At 35.5% G+C, this 27,223-nt stretch overlaps 1 protein-coding gene across 1 annotated transcript in view; it reads left to right on the forward strand.

Moving 5' to 3' along the window:
- Positions 1–27,223, forward strand: part of Utrn (utrophin) — a 515,860-nt gene that overhangs the window by 397,544 nt on the left and 91,093 nt on the right. Inside the window, exons 55-58 of the mRNA XM_048800520.1 lie at positions 12,573–12,841; positions 17,879–18,025; positions 20,409–20,487; positions 23,394–23,454. Of these exons, the coding sequence (XP_048656477.1) occupies positions 12,573–12,841; positions 17,879–18,025; positions 20,409–20,487; positions 23,394–23,454 (556 nt within the window). The remainder of the gene's footprint in view (positions 1–12,572; positions 12,842–17,878; positions 18,026–20,408; positions 20,488–23,393; positions 23,455–27,223) is intronic.

Below are 27,223 nucleotides of genomic sequence, written 5' to 3' on the forward strand. Positions count from 1 at the left end.
CTTCATACATGTATTTTGTATAATGATGAGGATCCTTAAATGTGGGAGAAAAATAAGAAATTCTCTTGTCTGCATTAATTTAATTTAAAGAGTCTTTCTGAATCTGCTTTCTTATCTCCTTGCTTTCCTAGGCCTTGACAGAGAAGGGAGGAACAGCTTTTATAACCAGCTGTTTTATGGCAACATCAAGGTTGTCACATCACTCTAACGTCACCTTGCCATAGGTTCTTCTCAGTGATCAGTCACTTAAGGGTTAAAAAGATGCTGCTTTTGAGTTCTCAGTTTGCTGGTATTTTCAGGATATTTCTAAGCCCAATTCAAATACCACCTGGGGGGGATGGGCAAGAGAAAAAGTTATGTCAATTTAACTTTATGGGCTTTTTTTGTTTTGTTTTACGATTGGCAATTTCCATATTCTGTCCTTTCTTGATATTATTTCTGTTATGCTGGCTGATTTTACCTGCTGTTAAAAGTAAATGAAAGAAAATTATCCATAATAGCTTTTACACTTTTGTTGTTTACCATGACTCATGTGTCACTGCTATCAGAAACAGACAGCATTTGAACATTAGTTATCCTTCGTGACACCCAAGGGCTCAGTGTTGGAGGCATTAGCACCTGGAGAAACTGTATTATGGTTTCTTAGTTCTGTTTAATAAGCATTTTTGAATGTGTTGTGTGCACCATCCCCTAGGGGACCAAGATGGATCCATCTCTTTACTTTTGATTCCAGAAAACACTTCTCTTCATAATTTTCCTCTCCCCAATGCTTTTTTTTTTCTTTTTTCCCCTATCATCAATTTAAGATATCTTAAAGTATTCTGGCTTTTTATTTGTTTTAAATTGTTATTTTAATTATACAAATTTGTGAGGCATGGGGGTGACAATTTGATAGATACATATATACGGGGTGCACTGTTCAAAGCAGGGTATGTACTTTTTAATTTTTTAAAAATCACTACTGATATTACCATCCTACATTAGACCCTTACTGTCCTTTGTGAGACTTATTTCAATACTTTTTTCACTGACACTCTGTTGATGTGAACTCTAGAATGATGTAAAACACAGAATTGGCATTTGTTTCTGTGATTTAAACTCCCCCTGGAGTGGGGTCCAGGCTCCTTGCCCTGCCCATTGGAGTCTGCACTGTGATTTGGCCTCTGCTTTTCTGTGACTTCTGTCATGCCCTTTCTGTTCCACCCACAGTGTCCACTGAACACCAAACTTCTCATGACACTGTGCAGTAAAGGTCTTCCCAGCCTTCATCCTGCTGTCCATCCTGATCTTCCCGCCTATAGATGCCTCCTGCCTGGCCCAGCTCAGGCTGCTCTTCCGGATACTTTCCCTTCCAACACTCATCCATGATTCCATGGCATCTTGTCATCTCTCTCTCTCTCTCTCTCTCTCTCTCTCTCTCTCACCAAATCTGTGCTGGAAACTCGGCCCTTTCCCTGTTCCTTAATGGCCATTTCCATTTATTGAGAATCTAAGCATGAGAGGTGATGTGAGCCACCAAGATAGATATGGATGGAAAATACAGTGCAGATTCTTCTCTGGTTCTCAGGCAGGCACTCAAGGAGTCTATCAGAGCTCTGAGCTCGCACTTGACACTGTTGCAGCCAGTTGAACTTGATGTCTAGTAAATTATGAACACTACAAAACAGAAGTAGCAAGGCAGGGGAAAGGTTGGCAGTGGGAAGTGACTCTGGCCGTCTGAGAGCAATGTGGAAAAAAACATTGTGCAGAGGTTCTGTGAGAATTCTAAAATGGAACAAATTAGTCATGTTTGGAGCTTTTTACCAGAAAAGAAAAACTGCAGTTATGAATTTTGGTCTGTTTGTTTTTGAAGCCAGGCTATAAATCAATTAAAAGAAGACACAGGAATTTATACTATATTTGAATAAATTTCTTACCAAAATGATAACCATAAAAAAATAGGGCTAACATATAGTCATCTGAAAAAACTCAGCTATCTGAATAACTCTTTCTGTTTGGAAGTGATAATTAAGTAAATATTATTTTTTAACTGAACTAAAATTAACTGAATAGTAATAAAAATTTTACAAAGTTCACAACTTTGTCAGTAATCCCCTTATTTTGTTTGAGCAACATAGAAATAATTGATTTCATATAGTCAGTATCATACTGATATATAATTTTTCCTTTTAGTTGAATTGTTTCTATTTGATTATAATCAATTTGTATTAAAAAAGTAGAACAATGGAACAATAAATCTCTCATCGTTCATATTGTTCTTTCTACTTTTAAACCACTTTCATTATCATTGCCTGAACTATCTCAATGAGTTAGACGGATGATTTTTTTAAAAAAGTACGAACACAAAGGCCAAGAAAATACTTTGGTGCTGAGCAAGGTCATGGAGCTAATGAAGGGTAGATGCAAGAACAGAGACTAAGCTTCCATGTCAGTGACCTTTCCCAACCCTCAGGTTTTTGACGGGCTTTTGGCTCATCGCTTTAATTTCATCTCCTCTATCTGCTCATTGATGAGCCATCTGGCTACTGACCTCCTTGCTCCTACGTGACTCTCAGAGTCTAGAGTCTCTTGACCTTGCACACATATTTTTTGGTTTCTGCTTTGTGCTGCCAACGTCCCTTGCTGTTCTCAGTCTCAGATCTGAATGGCTCTGAAAACTGCAGAGCTGCGTAATGAATCCATGCAAGGCACTGTGGGACTCACAATCACAGGTGGCCTTGGCCCACTCCAATCCCCAACCTCTGGAGGTGGTCAAGGAGTACATGTGCCTTCTCCCAGTGTGTCACCTGCAGTTCATGTTGAAACCACGTGTACACTGGGGAGTTAGAGCCTCTGTGTCGATCCCGGCTCTGCACCACGTGCAGTTGCAGGCAGGCAGGTGTGAGCACACACGAGCACCCCACCAGGCATGTGCACACACAAGTACTCCACCCCCAACCCAGAGATGTTATGATTTGAGATTATGGTCATATATCTAAATAAAACTGCTAACAGTTTTACCAGATATTTTGCTTCTAAAAGTGTTTAGAAAATCTCATAATTCATTATAAATAAATATGTATAAGAAAAATTCTTACCTTCTGCTTTTAAAAAGAGACTTCATTATTTTGTTTTAATTTTTTTCCCCAGGAATTTCCCATTAATTCTTACCATGAATGTACTTTAAAAATTCTTCTTGTCGAGACACTAATATTATTTCATTCAGACTGTCTGGGAACATTGCTTCCTTTAAGCCTGACACAGTCATTTTTGCTTCATTTAAATGATATTTCATTAATGGTTATAGGGAAAAAACAGTTCTTAATTTAGTGTGTTTGTACATGTAGAGTTATGTGTAGTGTGGAGAGTTGTGTATTTGTGTATATGCACATACAGCTTTTTATCGTTGTGTATAACTGTGTTTAATGGTTAATAATCATCTTTTCACTTATAAGGTACATGTGGATCACTGTTTTCCTCTTTGGTGGCTGGCTATTTATATTACTAGTATTTAATATTTTAATTTGGGGTATACTGTTTTCTTTTATTTATTAAATATTTTAGAAAGCCATGTACCAGCAGTGTTTCCCTCCTATGTGAAATCTCATGTATTTGAAAACAAAGAAGTAATAAATAACATTTTCCTGCCATGTCAGTGCACTCTATGCTAGTACTAACAAACTCATGCAAATAAAATTTTATGATCATTAAATGAGTGAAGATGTGAAATTATCATAGTTTAATAAAAGTTACTTTTATAGAAATTCTCAGTGTAACTTAAGATTACCACATCATTTCTTTATATCTAATAAAATGAGGTCAAATCATACCTCACCTAACAGAAGTAATTAGGCCAGTCAAGCTAACAGGTGTTTTTCCAAGGGCTATTTTGTGTCTGCTTTGATTTGTTTTCCTAATAGCAGCTTTGTTGATTAGAAGTCCATTGGTGGTAGTGACTGGCAGACCCCTTGCTTCTGACAGGCTGAGCTCCCACCCACACAGGCATGCAGGGGGATGCACTGGCCCCATAACCAAGCGGTAACCAAGCCACAGGAGGCACGGGGCTCTGCCTGCTGCAGGGCTGGAACACCACCCAGAAGCCTTTCCTCCGTGTCTTATGCTGGCCTCTCCACAAGTTTTCATTTTCTGGGCTTTTCTCTGATTTTTATACCACAGCCTGCCAGGAATGGAAAGATAACCCTTCCTTAGATCTAGAACCTTCTTGGAGAGGGTTTGACTAATTGAATTAGAGCAACAGGACCCAGGGTCTTTTAGGATTGACAAGCTCTCATTGTAAGTAATGCTAAATGGAAGGGAAATCAATTCTTATAAAGGAAAGGGCAAGTGAGAAACTGTTGCCCAGAAAGATGTTCCCAACAAGCCAGAATTTATCAGATGCTTCCAGTGCGCCAGGTGCTATCCAAGCAGCCACAAGCTTGGTTCCATTTAATTTTCATAGCAGCTTAGATATGAGCACGGTCACCACCCATTTGATACAGACAAGGAGGTAGTTTGAGAGGATCAGAGGCACCCTACCACCCATGTGACAGGACTGAAACATGAACCAAGGCCTCTGTCACTACACGTGGTGCTCTTAACCACCATATGTGTTATCCTGGCTCCCTCAATGATCATTAGTGGTGAATATCTAGATATTCAGTAGAAATATGATTTTATTTCTATAGTTTACCCAGTAATAAAATACATGTGTAACTCTCTGCCTTTTTTTTCTCTGTTGCTTTTCTTTTATTGAATCATCATGCTGCTAAGTAGACTTGCTGACTGCCTACCACCCAGGAAGAAGGTGTTCAGGCAATATTAGACTTTGTCTTTTTAATTTTCATATGAAAACTTGAAGTACAAGTAATTGCTTTCAGGCCTGGAGACCACAGCCATAATTTAATTAGCTTCTCAAGTCCAAATTAGATTAGTAAAGTTGTAATGCATGAAAAAGCACAGAAAAATACTTTACTTTCTTTTCCAGTGTCTTTGTAACTACAGAGTAATAATCCTTACCAAATTAAAGTTCTGTAATATCTGTATGGTGTAATAAATTTAGTCTTTAACTATTCTGAAATATAATGAGTCACTGAGTCGGTTGAGTAAGCCCATCCATTGGGCAAAAATACCAAAAAACATTTTCATGCCTGTCTATATCATAGTAATGGCGTCCCATTTAAATAAGCAAATCGACATTGCTGATGTTGAGAGCAAAGGTTAGTTTGATGGACACAGCATCCTAGATTGATTGTTCACCATCTGTTATTTTCAATAATCAGTGTTACCACCACCCATAAATCACATTTGCCTCATGAAAAAGACAGCAGCAGTTTATATGTATGATTTTTATGATAAGCATCTGGAGTGTTACTTTTTTATTTAAACATAAAGAATAGGAGGGTAATAAACTCTTCCAGTGTAGTGATCTACATTTTTTGTTACTATTCCTTTTTGGTATTTTTTGAAATTTTGCTTTTTTTGTTATTGTTGCTTTTTAGTAGACAGCAGGAATCTTCCAAGAATGAATTAGAAGTTTTTACCATTTTTTAAGAAAGTGTAGTCTTAGCAGAGACATAAATTCTCTTCTTCAATTAAACTCTCCTTGCTTATTTTGTGAGTTCATAAACATAAGGCATATTTAAATTTCTTTTATAAGAATGGCCAAGTGTGGGCAGAAAGCTCCTGACTTTTGTGGCTTGGTCAACCATTAGCTACTGGGAAGCAGCCTGGTGAAAGCTGTACAGCAGTGTGACAAGAATGGGAGACTTTTAATCTAAAACTGGCTCTTGATTTCTCTTTTTTTCCTCTTTCTCCTCCTCCTCCTCCTCCTCCTCCTCTTTCTCTTCCTTTTTTCTTTTGTTAAGTCAAAGATGCACAAAAATCTATTAATTCATTTAACAAATGCTTCCTGAATGTTCACCACTTGCAGGGTGGTGATCTAGGTATGGGGAATACATCAGGAATGAAGACACATTTCCTTGTCCTCCTGAAATGTACCTCCCCAGCTTCTCTTCTCTCCTTGCAATGCCACCTGCCTGCCCCTAGTGACCTGCCTGCCCCTGCCCAGCACACTAACTTGAATAATTCTTGAAACTGTCATTACTGTGCAAAAAGTTAGGGAATGTTCAGTTATAGAAAATTGTGAATTGGACCTTGAGTTGCTTGGCTATTCCTGGAGGTTTATCTCCTTAAGGATCTGCCTCTGCTCCTTTTCAGCTCAACACTGCTTCATTGACTTTGGCCATCCTAACATATTTAGACTGGTTCTGTCTCCACTGACTTTCTGATCAGCAGTGCCATTTAGCTCCCTCCCCAGTGTGGTGTATGTTTCTCTCTGCACTCTACCTCCCAGCCCCATACTACCCTTAGCTCCTTGCCTTTTGATATTCGTGAAAGGTATTCTCAAAGTCTCTTTAATTTGGAGTTCTTGATTTTCCCTAAATATATCTATATTCACTTTTTTTCATTTTAATGATTTGATAAGTCCTTTGGCTTCAGAGGTAGGATCCACATTGTCTTTGTCTTATCCTTGGTGAAAGATTTTGGCTACATTATTAGCAGACTGATGCACTCTGAGTAGCCTCTTGTTATTGTCATCCTTATAATAGTAGATGAACACAATTAGAAACATTAATCAGCCGGTAGCACTTGATGGTATGCACTTGCAATCTGGCTCATGATGAGTTGTCCCCCTCGTCATACAGACTGGGAAACAGGCAGGGTCCTCTTAAACACTGATGGAAAATAGAAGAGATTAAGTTGATCTTAATTATTTAATCAGGAAATTTGGGAAGAATGCACTTTCTGTTATTTTAATTAGAAACATATTTTGGTTATGAAGTAAGAGAGAGAAGCGAGTTGGGGGTGGGAAGTGGAGAGAGAGAGAGAGAGAGACATTGAGGGAGACAGCACATTCAGTCTTTTCCCTTGAAGAATTTGTGTAGGCTAGTTAACTGGTTTGCTTATATGAAATATCTAGAGAAGTCTATAGGTTTTTCCAGACCTAGTAATAAAATGATAAAAGGAAGTTAAAGAAAGTGACCTTCATTGAGAGCCTGCTACTAGGCAGGTATGTGCTGGGAGCTTTATAGATGTAAGCTGAGGTTCAAAAAGGCAAGAAATGTTTGTGGGGTTAGGTATTGAGTTCATATGGAACTGCATATTGTCTTGCACTAACTTACTCAGCTGTGAAAATGCTACTATTTTTGTTTGCCTTCTGATTTTTTTTTCATCTTTTGGTGAAATACAACAGTAAGATTATAGATAATATGCAAAAAAGCAAAAGTGCAAATAAGATATTTGGAATTACCATACTTGCATTGACTTGATAAGGCTTTTTCTTCCCTTTTACAATAAAAATCTTTATCAGTGCTTTCCACGGATGTGAGAAGAAGGAAGAAAAATTAAGCAGAAAGTTTTTTTTTTTTTAAATCAAGTTGAATATTCTCAATAAAAAATAAGGCTAAAATTTGTGTTCAGTTCAAGGCCATTCAGTAACTATATGTTGAGCACATACCATTCTCTAGTCTGGATGCTGTAACACCAAGGTGGAAGAAAGAAAATATTCATGATGTAAGATTTTAGAAACCAGGAAGAAAAGGTCAAATCAGAGGTTATACATGTCAATGCCAGAATTGAGACAATGTACAATAAAGAATCTTTATTAAAAACTGGATGATTCTAACGTATGTCTATTATTACTTCATGAGAGAAACAAACTTTCATTTGCAAACTTTAAAAAGTTTTTGCACAAGCACCTGAAGTGATTTTCTTTTGCCCTAATAAGATTTCTTTGAGATACAGAGTCTTTGCCTTTCTCCTGTGATTAATTGTAGAGGTAAAATAGGTTCTTACAGTAAAATATTTTCCTAATATGAAAAAAATTGGGCTTCCAGTTCTTAACACTGGGCTGAGCAGGTCCCATAGCTTATCTAGGAGCAATGGAGGGGGTGGGAATGGGCTGATTCCAAGGCTGTCCTCTATTCCTGTTCCATGTTTGTTTTTCTACCTGTTTTTCAGTGAAACTTACTGTAGTATTATCCCCATGGCATAAAGAGAGCATGGCAGAAATTAATATGCACATTTGAGCAAAGAAAGGTAATTGGGCAGGAGAGAAAATGTCAGGCCTGACCTTCCTTTCTCCTCTCTTTGTTCTTTTTTCTTCTTCCTGGCATAGTTATCTATTCCCCCTTAGATGTCTTTGTAACACAGTAAAAATATGGCTGTTTAAGATCACAAAATGCAAACAGAAAGCAAATACAATATTTGTAATTTATAATATACAAATAAATCTAAATAAATAAATAATAAAAATCAAATACAATTCCACCCTCAAATTTTGGCCAGTTGAATGGGATGACCTGAAGGGAGGAGAATGAAGTGAGGTGGAGCAAAAACACCCACGCATATTCGCACACCTGCAGACATGAGCCCATGCATTTAGAGAGCTGGAAGCTCTTCTGTACACAGAATTGTCAGGAAATGTATTTGTTTTTTCCTGCTGTTTCCTCTATCTCTATTATTGCTTTTCAAATGCAAATTACATTATCACTGAGCTTCATTTGCTCTCTGGCCTCTAATATTTAGCAACTGTGCTCTTCGTGGAGTTGACAAAACAACCCACTCAGTGGAAAATGCCCTGTGAGTGTCAGCGGCAGAGACCAGAGATATCAGATTATATTTTAGTAGGCTCCATCCTCCCATTAGATTTGAACCACAGGGTGACATCTATCTTTGCCAGGACTCACCTGGACAAGCTAAATCATTATCTTTTGGGGTTGGGGTCTGGGTATCAGCCTTTAATTTGTAACTAACCAACCAACCAACACTCAGTGTGGTTTCTGATAAGACCTCGATGTTAAGAAGCACTGATTTTGAGAAGAGTCTCACTCTTGCATAAAGGCCTTAGAATTTGCCAAAGAGTATTTAGAAAACTTAAAGGAAAGTTTGTCTTTTGATTTTTTTTTTTTCCAAATGAACTTCACTTTTAAAGAACGCAGTCATTTCCCTTTATTTCATTTTTGTCTGTCTTTTGGGAGTTCCCCCCCCCCCCAAGTTGACTTAACTTGATATTTTACATGCTGCTTCTTTTTACGTGTTTCACAAATGTTCTGGGAAGTTTGGGTTTCATCCTGTACATTGCTGTGTTCTTGGCTTAAAATGTGCATTGAACCAAGCCTGTGGTGGTGGTAGTAGGATGCACTTTTTTTTCCAACTCAAATTGATTAGTTGATATTTTTCCTCTCTGGCAAACAGATGGTGAATTGAACATGGCGCTTTGCTTTTTTTCTGAGTAGCTGCCTGAGTGGGGATTATATAATGAATACTACAAAAGAACTGCTCAATCAAGAGATTGTACATTAAGCAGAAACAAAGATGCCACAGCCAGTGTAAGATGTTTTGTCATAGGACAAAGAAGTCGTGTGTCTCTCTCTCTGCCGGGTTATTTAATGACTTACTCAGAAACAGCTTTTACTTTATCCAAAGAAAATCACCATAATTAAGCTGTCTATCCTGAAATTGGTAGTGTATTTTTTTTTAATAACAGTCAGTGAAACACAAGTGCTTAAAATCTATTTTTAAAAAAGCCCAAGTGACTTTTTAACAAGCACAGGTGTTGCCATCAGGAATGTGACCCCTGCATCTCTCATGAGGATGCTAGGAATCACTTTCCTTCTCACATTTAGCATTTTATATTTTTATAAAATTTCTCTAAATATTCTACAGTTAGCTTTTTATTGGTGTCTTGGAGGAGTACTGATTTAACTACGGGTTGCCTTTCTTTTTTTTTTCATTTTTTAAAAAATTTAACTTGTTATATGACAGCAAAATGTATTACAATTCATATCACACATATAGAGCACAATTTTTCATATCTCTGGTTGTACACAAAGTAGAGTCACACCATTTGTGTCTTCATACATATAGCGTAAGAATTAATGTCAAGAATCAATAAATGGGATGGATTCAAACAAAAAAGCTTCTTCTCAACAAAAGAAACAATCTGTGAGGTGAATAGAGAGTCTACAATTTGAGAGTGAATTTTCACCACACATACATCAGATAGAGCACTAATCTTTAGGATATATAAAGAACTCAAAAATCTTAACCCCCCCAAAACCCAAATAACCCAATCAATAAATGGGCCAAGGGGCTGAACAGACACTTCTCAGAAGAAGATATACAATCAGTCAACAAATATATGAAAAAATGTTCAACATCTCTTGCAATTAGAGAAATTCAAATCAAAACTACTCTAAATTTCATCACACTCCTATCAGAATGGCAGCTATTAATAATACAAACAACAATATGGGTTGCCTTTCGAATGACACGTCTTTCTTCAGAAACTTAGAATGTCTTGGTAGGTTTTGGAAATTTAGGTAGACAAAGACATTGGTCCATCTTCTCAAACTTGACTTTTAAACAGGCAAATGTATGGTGAGGATGAAAGTTATAGTTTAGGAGCGCTTGCTTCAATTCATCTTATGAAGAAGTTCATTTTAATGTGAGGTTGGATGAACTTCAGTTCATTTTATAAAACATTTTGGAGTGAAGAAGGAGCCTTGGGATTCTGACCTGTTGCCCATGTTGGGACTTTTCTCCAGGTTTCTTGGTTTCATCAAGTGATGGTTGCTTGATGCTGTTTCTCTAATTTCCTTGCTTATCTTATGCTTGAACCTATCCAGCAACAAATTATGATGCTCACTCTTCTCTTGCTCAACTCAGTTGCTAGGGGATTATGCTCATCTCTCTGTGGCTTCACACTACTTAAGCAACCCACTCCAATTCTGTGGTTACTATACTCTCCATGGTCCATTTGATTCTCATAGAGTTATTACAGTTAAGATAATCTTAAATATAAATCTCAATGTCTTAGAATGTTCTGGAAATTTAGGTAGACAAAGACGACATTGGTTCATCTTCTCTAACTTGACTTTTAAATAGGCAGGCAAATGTATGTTGAATATTTAGGAGTGCTTGCTTCAGTTCATCTTATGAAGAAGTTCATCTTACTATGAGGTTGGATGAACTTCAGTTCATTTTATAGAACATTTTGGGGTGAAGCAGGAATTGCTGATGATACGGAAAAAAATAGAGATGGTCTCTGATCTAATGATGGTTCGATTTAAGATTTTTTTAAAAAAATATTTTAAAGTTGTTGATAGACCTTTATTTTATTTATTTGTATGTGGTGCTGAGAATCTAACCCACTGTCTCATGTATGCCAGGCAAGCCTGCTACTACTGAGCCACAACTCCAACCCCAAAGTTTTTTTATTCTCATAGTGGTTGTATCCAAACAACAATTCTGTCTCTCATTTTTAGTACAGTACTCAATAAATTATGTGAATCATTCAACATCTTATTATAAAAGGCTTTGTGTTAGATGATTTTTCCCAACCACAGGTGAATGTAAGTGTTCTGAGCACATTTAATGTAGCCTATGAAGAGATATGATGTTTGGTAAGTTAGGTGTATTAAGTGTGTTTTTGATTTATGATATTTTCAGCTTAGGATGGGTTTAATAGGACATCTCCTTATCATAGGTTGCATCTCTGTATGCCTTTCTGTCTTTAATTAGTCTATAGTTTACCTTGATTGTGTGTTTCTAACTACATCTCTGTTTCCAGGGCACAGTCAGGACACCATCAATCCAGTTAGACAGGAAAGAGGGCATCCTCCTTTTTCCTGAGGCCCCAGGAGCATTTAACTGTGCTGGAGACCTTTCCAACATGCATTGAAAGTGAACCTTCTGTGTGCGAGCATTCTTCTACCCTTGTCTTGCCAGTTTTCCACCTCTGTTTCTGACCTCTGGCTTTGAACTTGACTTTGATTCCTCTCTGTATCTTTTACTTCTCTTTTAGATTTGTACTCTTCCCACTCCTATCCTGTGGCTTGACCTTGCATTATGTCAATTTATTTCTGACACTCTAGAAACTGTCTTGCTCTATTACATATTTAGGATGATCCTTGTGATCTTGCTGTCTTCCTATTGAAATGTTTGTGGATAATTCTACATTTCTGGGCTAACGCAAATGCCCTTTATTAAAAATGAACTGCCAGACAGACTTAGGGATGATGAAGTGTCTAAGATATGTGATTTGTCTTTTGTTAGTTCTTTTTAGACACACAACAAATTGATTTTATTTTCTGAGAGCTTTTCTTCATAACTTACAGCCATTCTCTGCTAATTATATTTCCAATTTCTCTTGAGAATAATAAAATGAAAGACTGTCTTTGGATTTTACATAACTAAATTTATAGAAAAGAAAAATTGTTTTCTTTCCTGAGATATCTTGTTACATTTCAGGATTTACAAATATATTAAAATTCAGAAGTCACTGAAAACTCTAGATCATTTATTAATCAAGGTAACCATTTTCTCCTTCCTTTGAGTGTATGTTTAGGTGAATTAGTGGTGAAAATACCCTGATCATTGTAACCTTGTCTCTGTATACTCTGGTAGTAACCCATCGAAAGGTGAAATTTGCACTTGGCCTTAAAGAATGTACAATTGGTCAGACAACTCAACTACCAACTACTATTCCTTTCTTGTTTGTTTATTTGTTTGTTTGTTTATTCCAATCTCAGAATTGACTCCGGAGGAGAGAGCCCAGAAGATTGCCAAAGCCATGCGTAAGCAGTCTTCTGAAGTCAAAGAGAAGTGGGAAAGTCTAAATGCTGTCTCTAGCAACTGGCAAAAGCAAGTGGACAAGGCCTTGGAGAAACTCAAAGACCTGCAGGGTGCCATGGATGACCTGGATGTGGACATGAAGGAGGCAGAGGCCGTGCGGAATGGCTGGAAGCCAGTCGGTGACTTGCTCATTGACTCACTGCAGGATCACATCGAAAAAACCATGGTCAGCATTGCTGCTTTTGACAAAGAATTTTTAATGAATGTTTTATTATCAAATATAACACAAATAGAGAGAGCCAGGTAGATGAACTGTTATAAGGGAGTTTTAAAGGCAACACCACTGCAACCCCAACCCAGGTTGAGTTGTGACAGATGTTTTCCACATAATTGCTTGTAGTCTGAACCCTTCCCTCAGTAACCTCGGAGGTGACTTTTATGATAATTTACTTTAAAAAAAAAAAATGCATTTTCACCAACTGTTCGTCCCTAAACAGTGTGGATTAGATATACTTGCTTTTTTAAAAAGTATTTTTCAAGTTCCTTTTAATGTCCAGATTAACCCTTTCTTCCTTTTTTTCCTTCACTTCCAGTTTATTTGTTGAAGAAACAAATACTTGCTTTGTAGTGTTGCTCACTGCCTGATTCTGCAAGATTGTATCCACGTGGTATGCCCCGTGGCTTCCTCTACTCCGTATTTCCTGGGAACTGGTAGTTGGATTTAGAGTTTAATCAAAAACATGCAGTTTTACTGGAAATTCTCATCTATAAATTTTATCTTATTGTCTCAGTATATTAATGAAGGATGAGTTTAGCTATAATTCCATTCATTGTTAGGAATGCCCAGGTAAGATGTTAGACCCACGATCTACCCTTTGGTTCCCACATTCTAGAACATCTCCAGAGAAAAACATAATGAAGTTTAGAAGAGACACAAATAACAGATTTAGAGTGTAGTAGGTTTTGTAGTGATATATTAAACTATATGTTAGGTAGTCATGAATCAAATCAAAAGATAAGACAAGGAAAACTTAAGTGTTCCTCTAACAATGTCCAGTACACATGGAATTTTTATTGCAAAAAGTACATGTCTTTTGTGCATAGATACTGGAAGACATTCTTCCTTTATATACGTGTGGCTGAAAGAAAGAAGACCTGAAAAATCAAATGAATACTTAAGCAAATTATATAAGTAAATACATGTCTCTGTAGACAAAAGGATAACAATAGCTAGCATTTATCAAGGCTTACTATGTGCCAAGAATTGTTCTTAGCCAATTTACATGTGTGTCTTTTTTAATCTTTATACCAACCCAAGGAGACAGTTGTTATTATCATGCCTATTTTATACATAATAAGCTGAAGGTAATTGCTCAAACTGAATATAGCTATGAGGTAGTAGTTCTCATGTGTTTTATTTGATTTTTTGCTGTTGTTCTACTCTTTCATTTCAAAGACCTCTCTCATACTAATGCAGTTTAAACACAAAATTGACAGACTATTTGAATTTAAAGCTCTAAAAGTTACATAGTAAATTTTAAACATAAAAAAATAGTTATGATGTTTGCTACTTTTCAATGTAGTTATATTAAGTGTCCATCTACCCTGAATTAAATAGACCTCTTCCAACAACCTTAGTGTCCTAAAACCATTTCCATAAATGGATATAAGTTTAAAAGAATATACTGAAAACACAGCCATTAAGATAGTTCCTCTGGAAATTGCACAATTCTTTTATTGTTATAGATGGTTTAAGAATTAGAAATCCTTAAGTCAGTGGTTTCTAAAAAAGTATATTTGTTGCACATATTTTAGAGCAGGAATTTACCCATTTGAATTTGAAAGTTTCAGTGTATAAGACACAATGATAGTGTTGGAGGAAAAATAAAAATTGCATCTGGAATTATTACAGTCCCCAAAGTTTGGGAGTTGTAAATCTTATTTGTTTAAAGGAATTAACCCACCTCTATATCCAAATCCTTTTCTTCAAACCTCCATTTACATGGAAAAGCTAGAGAAGAAACAGTTAATATTTTAATTGAAAGAAGTACACTGTGGATTAAAATATTTTGCAATCTTATTAGGAGGAAAGAAAATAAGAACTCTCATTAAGTGTCATTAAGCTAAATAAAATAAATCCAACATCTGTGATATTTTGCAGGTTCTTAAAGTGTACCCCAAATACTGTTAAAGCTACAGCCGGAGAAAAATAAGTACTGATTATTGCTAAATATTATAAAATATGTCAAAGCAACTGGATACCAAAATCTTTGGGTATAATCAAATAATTTCAACACCCTAAAATTGTCCTTAATCATTCTTGTTTGCAGAATATACACCTTCCACCAGGAGACGGTTGAGATTCACACCTGCCAACAAGCTGCAGTTAGCACCTTTGATACTGGCAGATGTTTCTGTTTTTATAGCAAGGAGGGCCACATAGACTCCTATTCTCTTATAGGAAAAGTGCCATCAAAACATGATAAATTGGTTCATTATCCTAGAACACATGGCATTTCTGAAAGCATTTACAACTTGTTTTATTTCAAGCCCTTTAATTTGGAAACTCTTAAAAAGCAAAAGATAAACTTTCTTGATAAAAGAGTCCTCTTGGTCATAAAACAAAACCCAAAAAACCTTGTTTGTCAAAGTTCTTTTCATGTTCTCACTTCCAGATTGCTGTAGAAAAACATTATTAGAGAGGAAACATTTAAACTCTTTATTGTTCTTTCAGATTTAAAACACCTGTCTTAAAGTTATAATCTATTTTTTAAAGCCCTTTATTACCTCTTGAAATAAAGCTAGTTATTGGTTAAAATTATATAAATCTCAGACTACTTTCTAGATATTCATTGGTAATCTTTGATACCTAAAAATGAGGAGACATTGATTTAAAAAGCTGATTCCATTTCTGAAGTCTTCCAAGGTATACATGGAGAGAATACTAATATACAAAGTAAACATCATGACTGGAGGAACCCAGTTTCTCTAGCGTTTCCATGTAAATGGAGGTTTGAGTCCCACAATTTTTTCAAATAGAATCTTAGAGGAACCCTAGGCCTCTTGTGATTCCAGATTGAAAAAGTTGCCTTTCCCTACCGTCACCCACACTTCCCTCTGTCCCATACTTCAGTATTAATTGTAAATTCTTTATGGAACTATAAGGCCTCTCTTACCATATGACTGCTTTTCTGCTAATTTAACTGTAATATGTGCTTCTAACTCTGTGTGCACATTCTATCATCCATGAAAGACCAGCATCTGCAGGAATAGACAAAAACTGCCACAGAACTCCTTCTCTTTCAGTACTGCCATAATTCACCTGTCTTTTGTGAATTCTCCTGCTTTTTATATATTGGTGTATGTAGGGTTCTGGCCATTTCTCTTGGGACTCTGAAGACCCAAAGAACTGGCAAAACCTAAATAATTTCATTTTAAATTGATAAAAATGAAGCAGTTGTGGAAATTGATTAAATTATGTGGGGAAACTAAAGGAGGATGAGTTATTTCAACAAAGTCTGCTGTGCAGAATTTTGAGAATCTGAATCTTCATCATTGATGGTAAAAATTACTTTCCTCCTGCTCAGCATTTTCCATGAGGGTTTATCTCCTACTTTCAGGAAGAAACATTGGAGGGTCAGAGTACACTTTTTACCTGCTATTTTTTTTAAAGTATTTTTAGTTCAAAATATGTCAAAGTAGCATGTTTTGGGGTGGCATGATGTAGAATGGGGGAGTTATGGAAGGTAACAAGAAAAAGCTTGAAAGAGAGAAGAAAAGAGGGAAGGAGGGAAGAAAGTTTTCTTTTTATAAGTACCAGGAAGAAGCTGAATTAAGACTGTAGTGTTAACAAATCTTTGTATTCTTCAGAACACTTTGATTTTTTTATTTTATTTTATTAACTCAACTTCGAGTGGCAAAGGAAAAAATAAAAAAGCCTTCATAATTACATGCCTGTAAGGAGAGGGAAATGGAGATGTGATAAAACCAGAGGGCTAGTGCTAATAGATGCTTATTACACCAGAATTAAAATGACACAGCTCTTTTCACTATTCTGTACTGGCTTAATCTCACCTCACATATCATTTTTGGAGGCCTTTATCAATAGAAATGAATTTTGTCCCCCTGCTTGCAAGTCTTGGGCCAAATGCTGTTCCAGACAAGCTTCTCTTTCTTTGCTGGAGGCAGTAAGTGCTCTGATAAGGGTTGATATTCAAATGTTTAACAATTTTTTCAGTATGGCCTTAGACAATCAAAATGGCCCACCCTAAACCCGAATTTGTGTGTTTGCTCATAGTCTTGAGTTCAAGAGACCAGAGAGAATGTTCCAAGAACACAGGAAAGGGGTCTTTAGGAAAGGCTGTAGAGGGAGAGGCCTCAGAATTTTCCTGAGGGGTAGAGGACCTAGGATGAGTCTTTAAAAGGATCCACAGGACCTTGTGACTTATTGGGAAAGGGGAATGTAACATAGAAGTAGGTGTGATTGTGTGGAAAATGGAGAAAAACCTTCTCATTATTTGTTCTCAAAGACAGTCATTGCTCCAGAATTCCTTTTCTTCCCCTGTTCTCATACATCCCTGACACCTACACCTATGAGCTCTCTCTGCTGTGCTCAGAGAGCCAGCTGTCAGTTCTAGGACTCATTTGCCTCTTTTCCTATCTGCTCTGCTCCTCTTGCCCGCCACCAGTCACAGACAGTGGCTATCCACGACCCTGAAAGGGACAGAACCTACTTCTGCAGTGTGGACTGGGCATGGGCTTTGATCAGGAAAGTTGTTTTCACTGACCTTCTAACTTAATTATAAGTGAAAACACATTGAAATTAACTTACTGAATCAGCTGAAGAAAATATTGTCACCATATTAAAATAGAAAGGAGGGGTACGAAGAAAATGAAAGATACAATTTAGACCAGAAATTAGTAAAGTAGACAATAAAGGCAAACATCTCCCATTCAGATTTACATTCAATAAAGACTATGAAGCAAATGCATAATCATCTACATGAGGTTGCATTATAATTTTCCCCTTCACACATATTGAAAGGCTCTGTGTTATAAAGCGTGATTCTGGCGGGTCATTCGAGTTACTGAAGACCTGAATAAGTTGCTGTTACTTACTGGGCAACTCCAGTTGACAGATCTGATCGGGCCTTACCATTGTCTGTGATAGAAAGTTGGAAACTCTAGCTTTTGTTATAGTCTTTTCCAATGATGTATTTTTGTGTGTGTGTGTTTGTTTTGGGGGGGGGTCTGTTTCTTCCAGGCATTTAGAGAAGAAATTGCACCAATCAACTTAAAAGTTAAAGCAGTGAATGATTTGTCCAGCCAACTATCTCCACTTGACCTGCATCCATCTCTTAAGATGTCTCGCCAGCTGGATGACCTTAATATGCGATGGAAACTTTTACAGGTATCACCTTATCCTCTTCATGATACAGCTTGCAACCTGGGTTCTCTTTAAACCCCACCTCACATTCCACCACATCCTGTCGTCTCTCTCTTGATGGTATCTGATAATGAATTGAACAAGTGAGAACATCAAGAATTTGTCTTTCGGTATCTTGAATCCAAGCACCTCATTTATGTATGAATATAGATTTTAATACAATTTTTATGTGCTTTCCATATGGTATTTATAGAGAATTGTATAGGATCAAATAAATCACAGTTATTGGAATCTGTAGAAGGCCACAGAAATATTTTCCCTAGAATGGTTCATAAAGAGTCTTTTCTCTTACCTTAATTTTGTTTTATTTTTCTTTTGAAAAATTAAGAAAGCTTTCATTCTTTTTCTTTTGACTGGTTTGCTATTTAGGTATCATGCATTAGTTTTTCCAGATAGCACATTAAAAAAAAAAAAAAAAAACTTTAGCTCTTAGAGCTGAGCTGTTCTATTGCAGTTGTTTTAATGGCTTTAGACCTTACTTGCTCATTTTAGATTTAATTACCACAGACACCTCTTTTGAGTGTCCCCAGGTATCACCATTGGCAAACCACTATACAACTCTACATGCCAATTAAGAATTTATGGCTCAGTCTTGGTGCACTGTGTTACATTTAGTGGCCAGTCCCCAGAAATCATAATAATCACATTTCCCCTCTGAAAATTAGTAGGTTAATATGAGTATAAGATTGGAGAAATAATTCTTACTAATTTTCTGTATAGTCTGGGCCTAAAGTATCTAACAACATGAGCATGTAATTTCAATGCATTTTATTTGAAAGGTATAATATAGTATAGTAGGTTTCTTCTATTAATTCAAACATCAAAATACCCAATGGTTTGCATTTTTTTAATGTAATTGAAGAGGTAAGAAATGAGTGTGCAGTTTTTCACAGACTTTTCTATGTTCACAAAAAGTGTTAATAATCTGGGATTAGTAAGACAAAAATCAATTAAACTCATATGTGCTTACAGAAATGTTTGACCTTTATTCTTTTTTCTTCTGCTCTATTTCTGTAATTCATTATCTTCATGTGCAGAGTCCTGTAGCCCATCATGATTCACTTCTCATTCTGTTTCTTTTATGGGTGTATGTTATGTTTTAAAAAGAGCATTCTTTTTAAAGAATGCTCTCTCTTTCCTGTGATCCTGGTAACTGCTAGAGCTTGGATGTTAGTTGTAGGTTGGATAAGAAGAGAAAAAGGTATGCTAGCAGTTTGTGTTGTTAAATTTCAGGAATAACATCTTTACTCAGAAAGTATGTCTTTTGATTTTTTTTTATCTTAATAAAGTACATTCTAAAGCATTTTAAATAACTAACCAGGAGAAACCAAAGCTGCCCACTGAGACACACACACACAAGTTGCCCACTAATAACAGCTGATTTATTCAGGTCTTCAATATAAACACAAGTTTCATTTAAAGGCAGCTGAAAATAAGGTTGTCAATCTACATGGATCAGCTGACTAGCACTGCATAGGCAAAGAACAGGGAAACAGAAATAGAAATGTCAGTAGGCTGTGTGCAATTGTTATTGATATGCGTTTAATTTCTCAGTATAACAACTTTGCTTTTTTATAATGTGGAGAACTAACGGTAGACTCTGTGCAAGCATAGAGAACATCAGTCTACCGGTATCCTATTCCCAGGTAGAAATGATCAGATGTAAACTTTTCAGAAAATCAGAAGACATTCCATACTTACCTTCTTTATGTTTTGTGTTTCTTTTCTTTCATTTCACTCAGTCATTCATCTCTCTATTGTCTGCATACATATCTATCCATCTATTTTTTCCTGTTGGAGTACTGTAGGCTTCTTTTTAATTTGCTTTCCATATTACTTTTTACCATTTTTTAAAAATAAAAGACAGATGAGTAGTCTCTGATCCCATAACCATACCTTGACTTAAGGTGCCTTAGAAGCTTCATATGGCCTGAGAAGGGTTAGCCTAACAGGGCATGGATTCTGGCACCAGATGACCAGAGTATGAATGCTAGCATTGCCACTTGCTATTTTTAACTTCTTGGATAAGTCTTTGTGTCTCAGTTTCTTCATTTGTAAAATGGTAACAAAAGAATACTTATCTAATATGTTTTTTTTTTTTGAGAGAATCAAAAGGGTTCATTCATAGAAATTGCTTGAAAGAGTACCTGGCATTAATAACTGTTACTAGAGACCAGAAGTTGATGGTCATACTGTTATTTTGATACCAGAGGTAGAGAAGGAATCTACATAGTCAGTAATATCTTGGATGATAGCATCATTTACTGTAGTACTTAAATCAAGAATATTATTAAAGACATTGTCTTCAAATCAAGTTATTTCATCTAGCTTGTGTGTGTTTGTGTAGGTCTCTGTGGAGGATCACCTTAAACAGCTTCAGGAGGCCCATAGAGATTTTGGACCATGCTCTCAGCATTTTCTCTCTAGTAAGTGCTAATAAATTTGAGTGATCGTTAATTGAATGAATTAGCATATTCTTCCACTTTCACTGGAGAAGTCATGTTCTTTTGTTAGGTAAGGAGATATTAACACTAATTAAGGTGTTATTTATTGCTTATTATTTGTTACAGTGTGATGATAACTGTTAGATAGTTGAAGGGAAACACAAATGAGTTTGTTTCTAGATATGGTTTTGCACCTGGCCATTTGTTATGATAAGTAATATAGTATTATGTCACCATTGTTTTGACAAGTGCAAAGATTAGGACCTTTTCACACAAAAAAATCCACTTTTATATTTTAAGATATTAATGGGTTTTTTCCTTCATAAAAGTGCTTATTGGTTTAAATCACACCTGTAACTTTTAAAGTTACAAAAAAATTCTCTATAAATCTTTAAATGAGAATATTTTGGTTTATTAGACTTGCTGCATTCATACTCAGCTATTTTTCTGGACAAGTATTACGGATTTAGCAAAGCACATATGTAGATTTTTATGAAACAGGCTCCAGCTGGAATTTTCAATTTTATGTACAGTCCATGAGATCTTAAATAAATAATCTGAGCTCGTACTTTATTTATTATTCACTGCTGAGGATACTAAAGAGTCTAGAATTTAGAGTTACCCAGATTGAGTTTAAATATTCATTCTGCCTTTTATAAGACCTGTGAATTTCTGAAAGTTAATTTCTTGGTCTTAAAATACCAATATCTATCCTCTGATTAACTTGATAATTAAATGAAAAAGCATATCAAGTTACACAAAGAAGCTAGCCCAGTTCTTGGCACAAATGCTTTCAGTAAATATTAACTCCTTTTCTTTCATTTCCTTTGGCAAATATATGTAAGAAAGCAATTTGTTTAATTCCATTTGAGTAAAGTTTAAAACTGAGGGCAAAGAGTGTTTCTCAATTATGACAACTTCTTTATATCAATAACCACAGAGAAAAATGAAGTATAATTCCATGTCTCAACTACATTGATTACATTTGTATTTCCTCTTAATCCTTTTTACTGCTTTAATTCAGATTAGAGGTAGGCCTCTTCTGTCACGATTGTGAGAATCTTCCTCAGTCATTCACACACACCCCTCTTTAGCTTCTCAAAGTTGAGCCGTGAGGTATTCCATCTTTGATCAATGTGTAGTCCTTCCTGGTATTCTGGGTCAGGATGCGTTTTTTAGTTTGACTATCATCAGTATTGATGATATAAATAAATTTACAGTATACTCATTAGGTATTAAGCACTCCAGGTTTCTCAAACTTAATAGCATGTAAAACACAAAATTAAAGGGGAATTGACAAAAATAATTGAGACTGTAAATTCTAAAGATCAGTTATCTGTTTACATTAATGAAACCCTACATTTTCACCTCGTACCCACTCTTTCATTAAAGAAATTAAGCTCACATTCTTTAAGAAATGAAATATTGAGAAATTCAAGCACATGGCCTTTTATTGTCTAGTGCTGATGGTCCCAGGAAATGGAAGTTACTCAAATCAAAACAATTATTATAATGAATGGAGAAGTATAAACAAAATCCCAATTAGTAAATTTTATAATTATTATCCCTTGCTGTTTACAATCTTTGGCTTTATTATATTTCTTGGAGTTTAGCCACTGTTATAAAAGAAGCCTGTCTAGTTAGGCACAACAGAAAAACTGACCCATTAGCCTGGTGCCAACACTGAAATGAGGTTGGCGCTAATGAGAAACTTAATGTACCTAGTTCCTCATTTTCATCCCCTTTTTGTACTTTCATGGACTCTGTTGGAGAAGGGAGTGCTTACATGTATAAAGAGGAAGAAAACCTGCTGGACTGGTATTCAGAAGTATTGAGGTCCCATCTGAGCTCCACCCTGTGTTTCATAGTTAACACTCATTGGAAAGTTATTTTACTTTGATGACCTTAGCTCCCTATCACATGGGACTTTAATATGTATCTTGCTGGCTTTTCCAACAAAAGATAGGTTTGAAACTGCTTAGCAAAGTTTAGAATGCTATATATTTGTAAGCTATCAATGTAATATGAAAGTCAGAAAAAAAGATCATCGGGACAACTGACTACATGAAGGTCTAGTGATATTTAATCAAATATGTATTTGATTTTATTTACTAGTTCACTTAGCAAAATCCTTTCATAGTTCAAGATTCACATGTGTTACTGTTCTTAAATAAGTTATAAAATAATTGGTTTTGGTTTAGTGTAGGAAAAACAGTTTTTATAAATAAAAAGTAAATGGAATTGTAAAAAAATTAAGCAACTCAGTTAAAAGACATACAATCTCAATCATAGTAATTTTTGCTGCAAAAGTAGAAGACCATGCTTTCTGTGCATTTCAGATGATAAAAAGTATTTGTACTTCTGCTCAGATGATTGCTTGGGTTCTTTACAACCCTTTGCCTATTTTTATTTTTCCTTTATGTCATGTATCTGAATTTGTTTAAATGTCATCTGTATCCAATAACCATGCCTGTGATCATGATGCAAAGTAAAGAATATTGTTAGTGATCTGGAAAAGTCAGGCTGGAGAAATCTAGTTGGGATATATAAATCTAGTCTGAATATAAAATGTATACATTTTCCAGATGGCACTAAGTTTTAAAGTATAGTGATTATAAACAATAAAACCTGAGTTTTGAGGAAGTATTTTTATCCACAAGTTCAGTTAGTTGGAATTAGAAATTGAAGTGGTGTTGTTTTTTCCCTCACTTCAAATGAATCTCAGAACTGTTCTGTTGGCTTAGTGCATTTCTTAATTATAGATATTCAGCTCAAACACCAAAGCTGATCACATTGGATTTGCTGTAAACTGTATTCAGTTGCTTTTCATTAAGGTGAGAGGCTTTTTCGTCACCTGTGTTTCCAATCATCTCCCTTTGTTTCCTCAGCTTCAGTGCAGCTGCCGTGGCAAAGATCCATTTCACATAATAAAGTGCCCTATTACATCAAGTAAGTTGATTTTAATTCTCCTTTATGATACCAAGACAATAAAGTTTTATTGATAACATAAGAGGTGCCCCCTATAACTTTGAAAAACGGAATTCAGTTCTGTTATCTGAAGGAAACTAATAATATATTTAATATTTGAAGGAAATCAGTTTAAAAATCAGGGTGATATTTGTCCTTGGTTAGGTTTTCTTTGTCTTCAGGAAATTTCATCTGTATTAGTTGAAGCTCATCATTTTTTGTTGTCAACATAGCTTCTCCTTTCTTTGTATCATTTCTTCTTCTTATGTGATATTTTATATATTTTGTTTAATTTCCTCAGCATCTTAGTAAGACTTCATCCTTGGCTTAATCTGTATAGTGTATAAGACAGAACAATGCAATACTACTTCTGTAAACCCTTTAAGTGCAAGTTGGTAAAGCAATTAACTTACAGTGTAATACAGAGAGGTGTCATAGCTGACCTTATTTTGTGTGTAATGAGAACTGCATCATAATTGTGAGAATGCACTTTATCAGGAGGCAGTTGTGTCTCAGATTACGTGTGTGACTTCAGGCAAGTTGGGAAAAAATCTCTGTGCCAAGTTTCCTCTGCATCATTTCCAAAACAGGATGCAGTATCCCCAAAATCCATGCCAATGCTAGTAATGTACATTTCTGGAATTACTCTTCCTGAAAAAATTTGTGTGTAAAGTCAATTTTAGTGAAATGGTATTTGGTAATGAGTCTTTTCTTGTAGTGTGAAATATGTTGTCAGGTTTTAAAAAAAAAGAACTGTGGCCATAACATTTAACAAATATAATAAGCAATGTATGCTACATTATCTTGTGACATTTTAATATTTTTATTTAAGCACAATATATGTATACTGAGCTGTGATGAATTTGAGAACAAAGGTATCAAACCAGTTGATGGGTGTCCAAGTTGTATAAGCATGAATGGAAAGAAGTTAGAGGCTGGGCAAATTGGCATATCTTTATTGAGAGCAGGTGTGATAATCGAATTCAAATGAAAAACTTAAAAAAAATTTTACATTTGTTTTCCAAATGATGATGATGATAGTAATAGTATTAGAGAACTTTAATTTGCTCAGGCAATTATTGACTTGAACTGAATGATACAGGTTTACATATATATCTGAGGCAAGTTCAGTGATGCCTGCCTATAATCCCTGCAATTCACGATGCTGAGGCAGGAAGAGTGCAAATTCAAGGCCAGCCTCAGCCATTTAGTGAGGCCTTAAGCAACTTAGTGAGACCCTGTCTAAGTAAAAAATAAAAATAAAACCCAGTGATATAGCTCAGTGGCAAAGTGTCCCTGAGTTCAACCCCTATATACCCCCCCCCCCAAAAAAAGATATAAATCTAAGGCAGAATAATACCCCTCTCCCAAAAGGTTCCCACATCCAATCCTTGTGAATGTTAGGTTGCATAGCAGGGGAGAATCCAGGTTTCACATCAGCTGAAGAATTACAGAGCTTATCCTGATAGACGCAATGTAATTATAAGGGCCTTTGAAAGTGGAAGACAGAGGTAGGAGTCAAATCTCAGAGAGAGATTTGAAGATGCCACTTTGCTGGCCTTGAAGATGGAGGAAGTAGAATATGAACCTGGCAATGCAGGCAACTTCAAGAAGTTGGAAAAGGCAAGGAAATAGGAATCATGTAGAACCTCTGGAGAGGAACATTTTGCCAGTTATGATTTTACACATGGAGACTTTATTGTGGCAGCAATAAAAAACTAATTCTTGTACTATATAAAATCTAGATGCATATGCAAATTTATTAGAATTAATTAACTGGTTCAATTCCTAGAATCCTCTATCATCTTATTTTTTAAAAATAAAAACTTGATCTAGTAAGATAGATTTTTGTTTTTTACTAAAGAAAATATTTAACCTTAAATATCTTTCTTGCTTATGTTTTATATAATAAAACATTTGATTTTCTATTTGATTTAGGACTTTCAAAGTCCAACCTTAATGTTAACTCCTAGTATAAGGGATATCTGTATGTCTGATCAGTTTTATATGGCTGAGGATTAAATAGTGTATGTCAGAATTTCTCTAATTCACAATGTTTATAAATTCAATAGGATCTTGTAAGGTTTATTCTTGCTCAGCCTGTGAGTTCTCATCAGGCACTTGGTACACTCATGAGTTCCAATCCATCATTAAAAGTTAGTTTATCTGACATCTTATTGGCTAGAGCTACAACCAGGTTTGGAATATATATGTTTAACACAAGGATGCTCAATATTTTTATGATGACCTTTAGAACTAAACCATCCTAAAATATCTTCTACATCCTCAGCAAATGATTGAATTTTCTTAAATATATATACTTTCAGTGTTAAATGATGTCTTTTCAATGTTTAAATATTTCAAAAATTTTCCCATCTCTATAGAGCAAACTTTCCTGTTTTTATAAAACTTATTTAACCAGGATCTTTTATTGCTTGTTCTTTTGTATAACATAATAGTTTATTTCCTCATAAAGAAGAAACATCACACTTAGGTGGTAGAGTTATAAAAGCCAGTATTTCTACATGAAGAATTGTTTTTGAAAACAAAATTTAATTTCTAAATAAACTAATAAGCAAATGAATGAAAATGAAAGGCTTTTAATATACATTTTCTTTCTTTGTTTTTTGGCATGGCTGCACAAGTGAGTTGAAGAAAAATGTTAAAAAGAAATTAAGCATGATTGCCATGCAGTTGGAATTTCCTGGAAAAATTTTAGTATATTAATTTGGCCAACCAAAAAGTAATTTTCAAGTAGAAGTATTAGATGTTTACAATGTTTTGTTTTGTTTTTATTTGTTGGTTGCTTGCAGTCCTGGGGATTGAACCCATGGCCTCACTATGCTAGGCAAGCACTCTACCACTGAGCAGACCCCAGCTCATTTTCAATGTTTAAATACACACTTTTGTAAATGTGCTGTAATGCTAGAGTATAGTAAAAATGTTGAAAGGAAAAAGAGGGCAAATTATTTTTATTTTAATTTTACAGATTGGTTAAAATATACTTTAGTGGCTTCCCAATGCATTTCTCTTTTTTTCTAGGTAATTTTTATTAGTATTTTAAGTATAATTAAGTATATTAAGTGTAATACAGAGAGTGATTCCATGACTCATTTTTAGAAAATGATAAAATATAATTCTGAACTGTAATAGTATATGTGGCATGAATCCCTTCATTATTAATATAAAGGGATTATTATTAATATCTGTTAGTTTTTCCATGATAATAAAAAGACCTGGGATAATAAATGTATAGGGAGGAAAACTTTATTTTGGCTTACAGTTTTGGCTTTAGTTTTAGTCCATGATTAGTTGACTCCATTGCTTTTGGGCTTGTGGCAAGAGCTCAAGTTGGGAGAAGCAGGTGGAGGAGCAAAAACTCTCATCTCATAGCCAGGAGGCAAAAGTAAAGAAAAGGAAGGGTCTGGGGTCCCACAGTGCCCTTCAACACAAGGGCCCAGTGACCTGAAGACCTCTCAGTAGGCCCCACCTTTTAAGACACAAAACCTCCCAACTGTGCCAATCCAGGAGTAAGCCTTTGACATGTGAGCCTTTGGGGGATATTTACATTCCAAACTACAGCAGTATCTTCAGTTGGAACGTATCTTTAATTATACATGCTGCCTACAAGGAAGACTTTCTGGATATGCTCTGGTTAGTTTTTTTTTTTTTTTAATATAGTCCAGTGACAGCTTAGGTACTATGAGTTTAAGAAAACTTGAAATTGGCTCCTATTACCTTTATAATATAT

Source organism: Marmota marmota, unplaced genomic scaffold (assembly GCF_001458135.2).
Source record: "Marmota marmota marmota unplaced genomic scaffold, marMar, whole genome shotgun sequence".
NCBI lineage: Eukaryota > Metazoa > Chordata > Mammalia > Rodentia > Sciuridae > Marmota > Marmota marmota.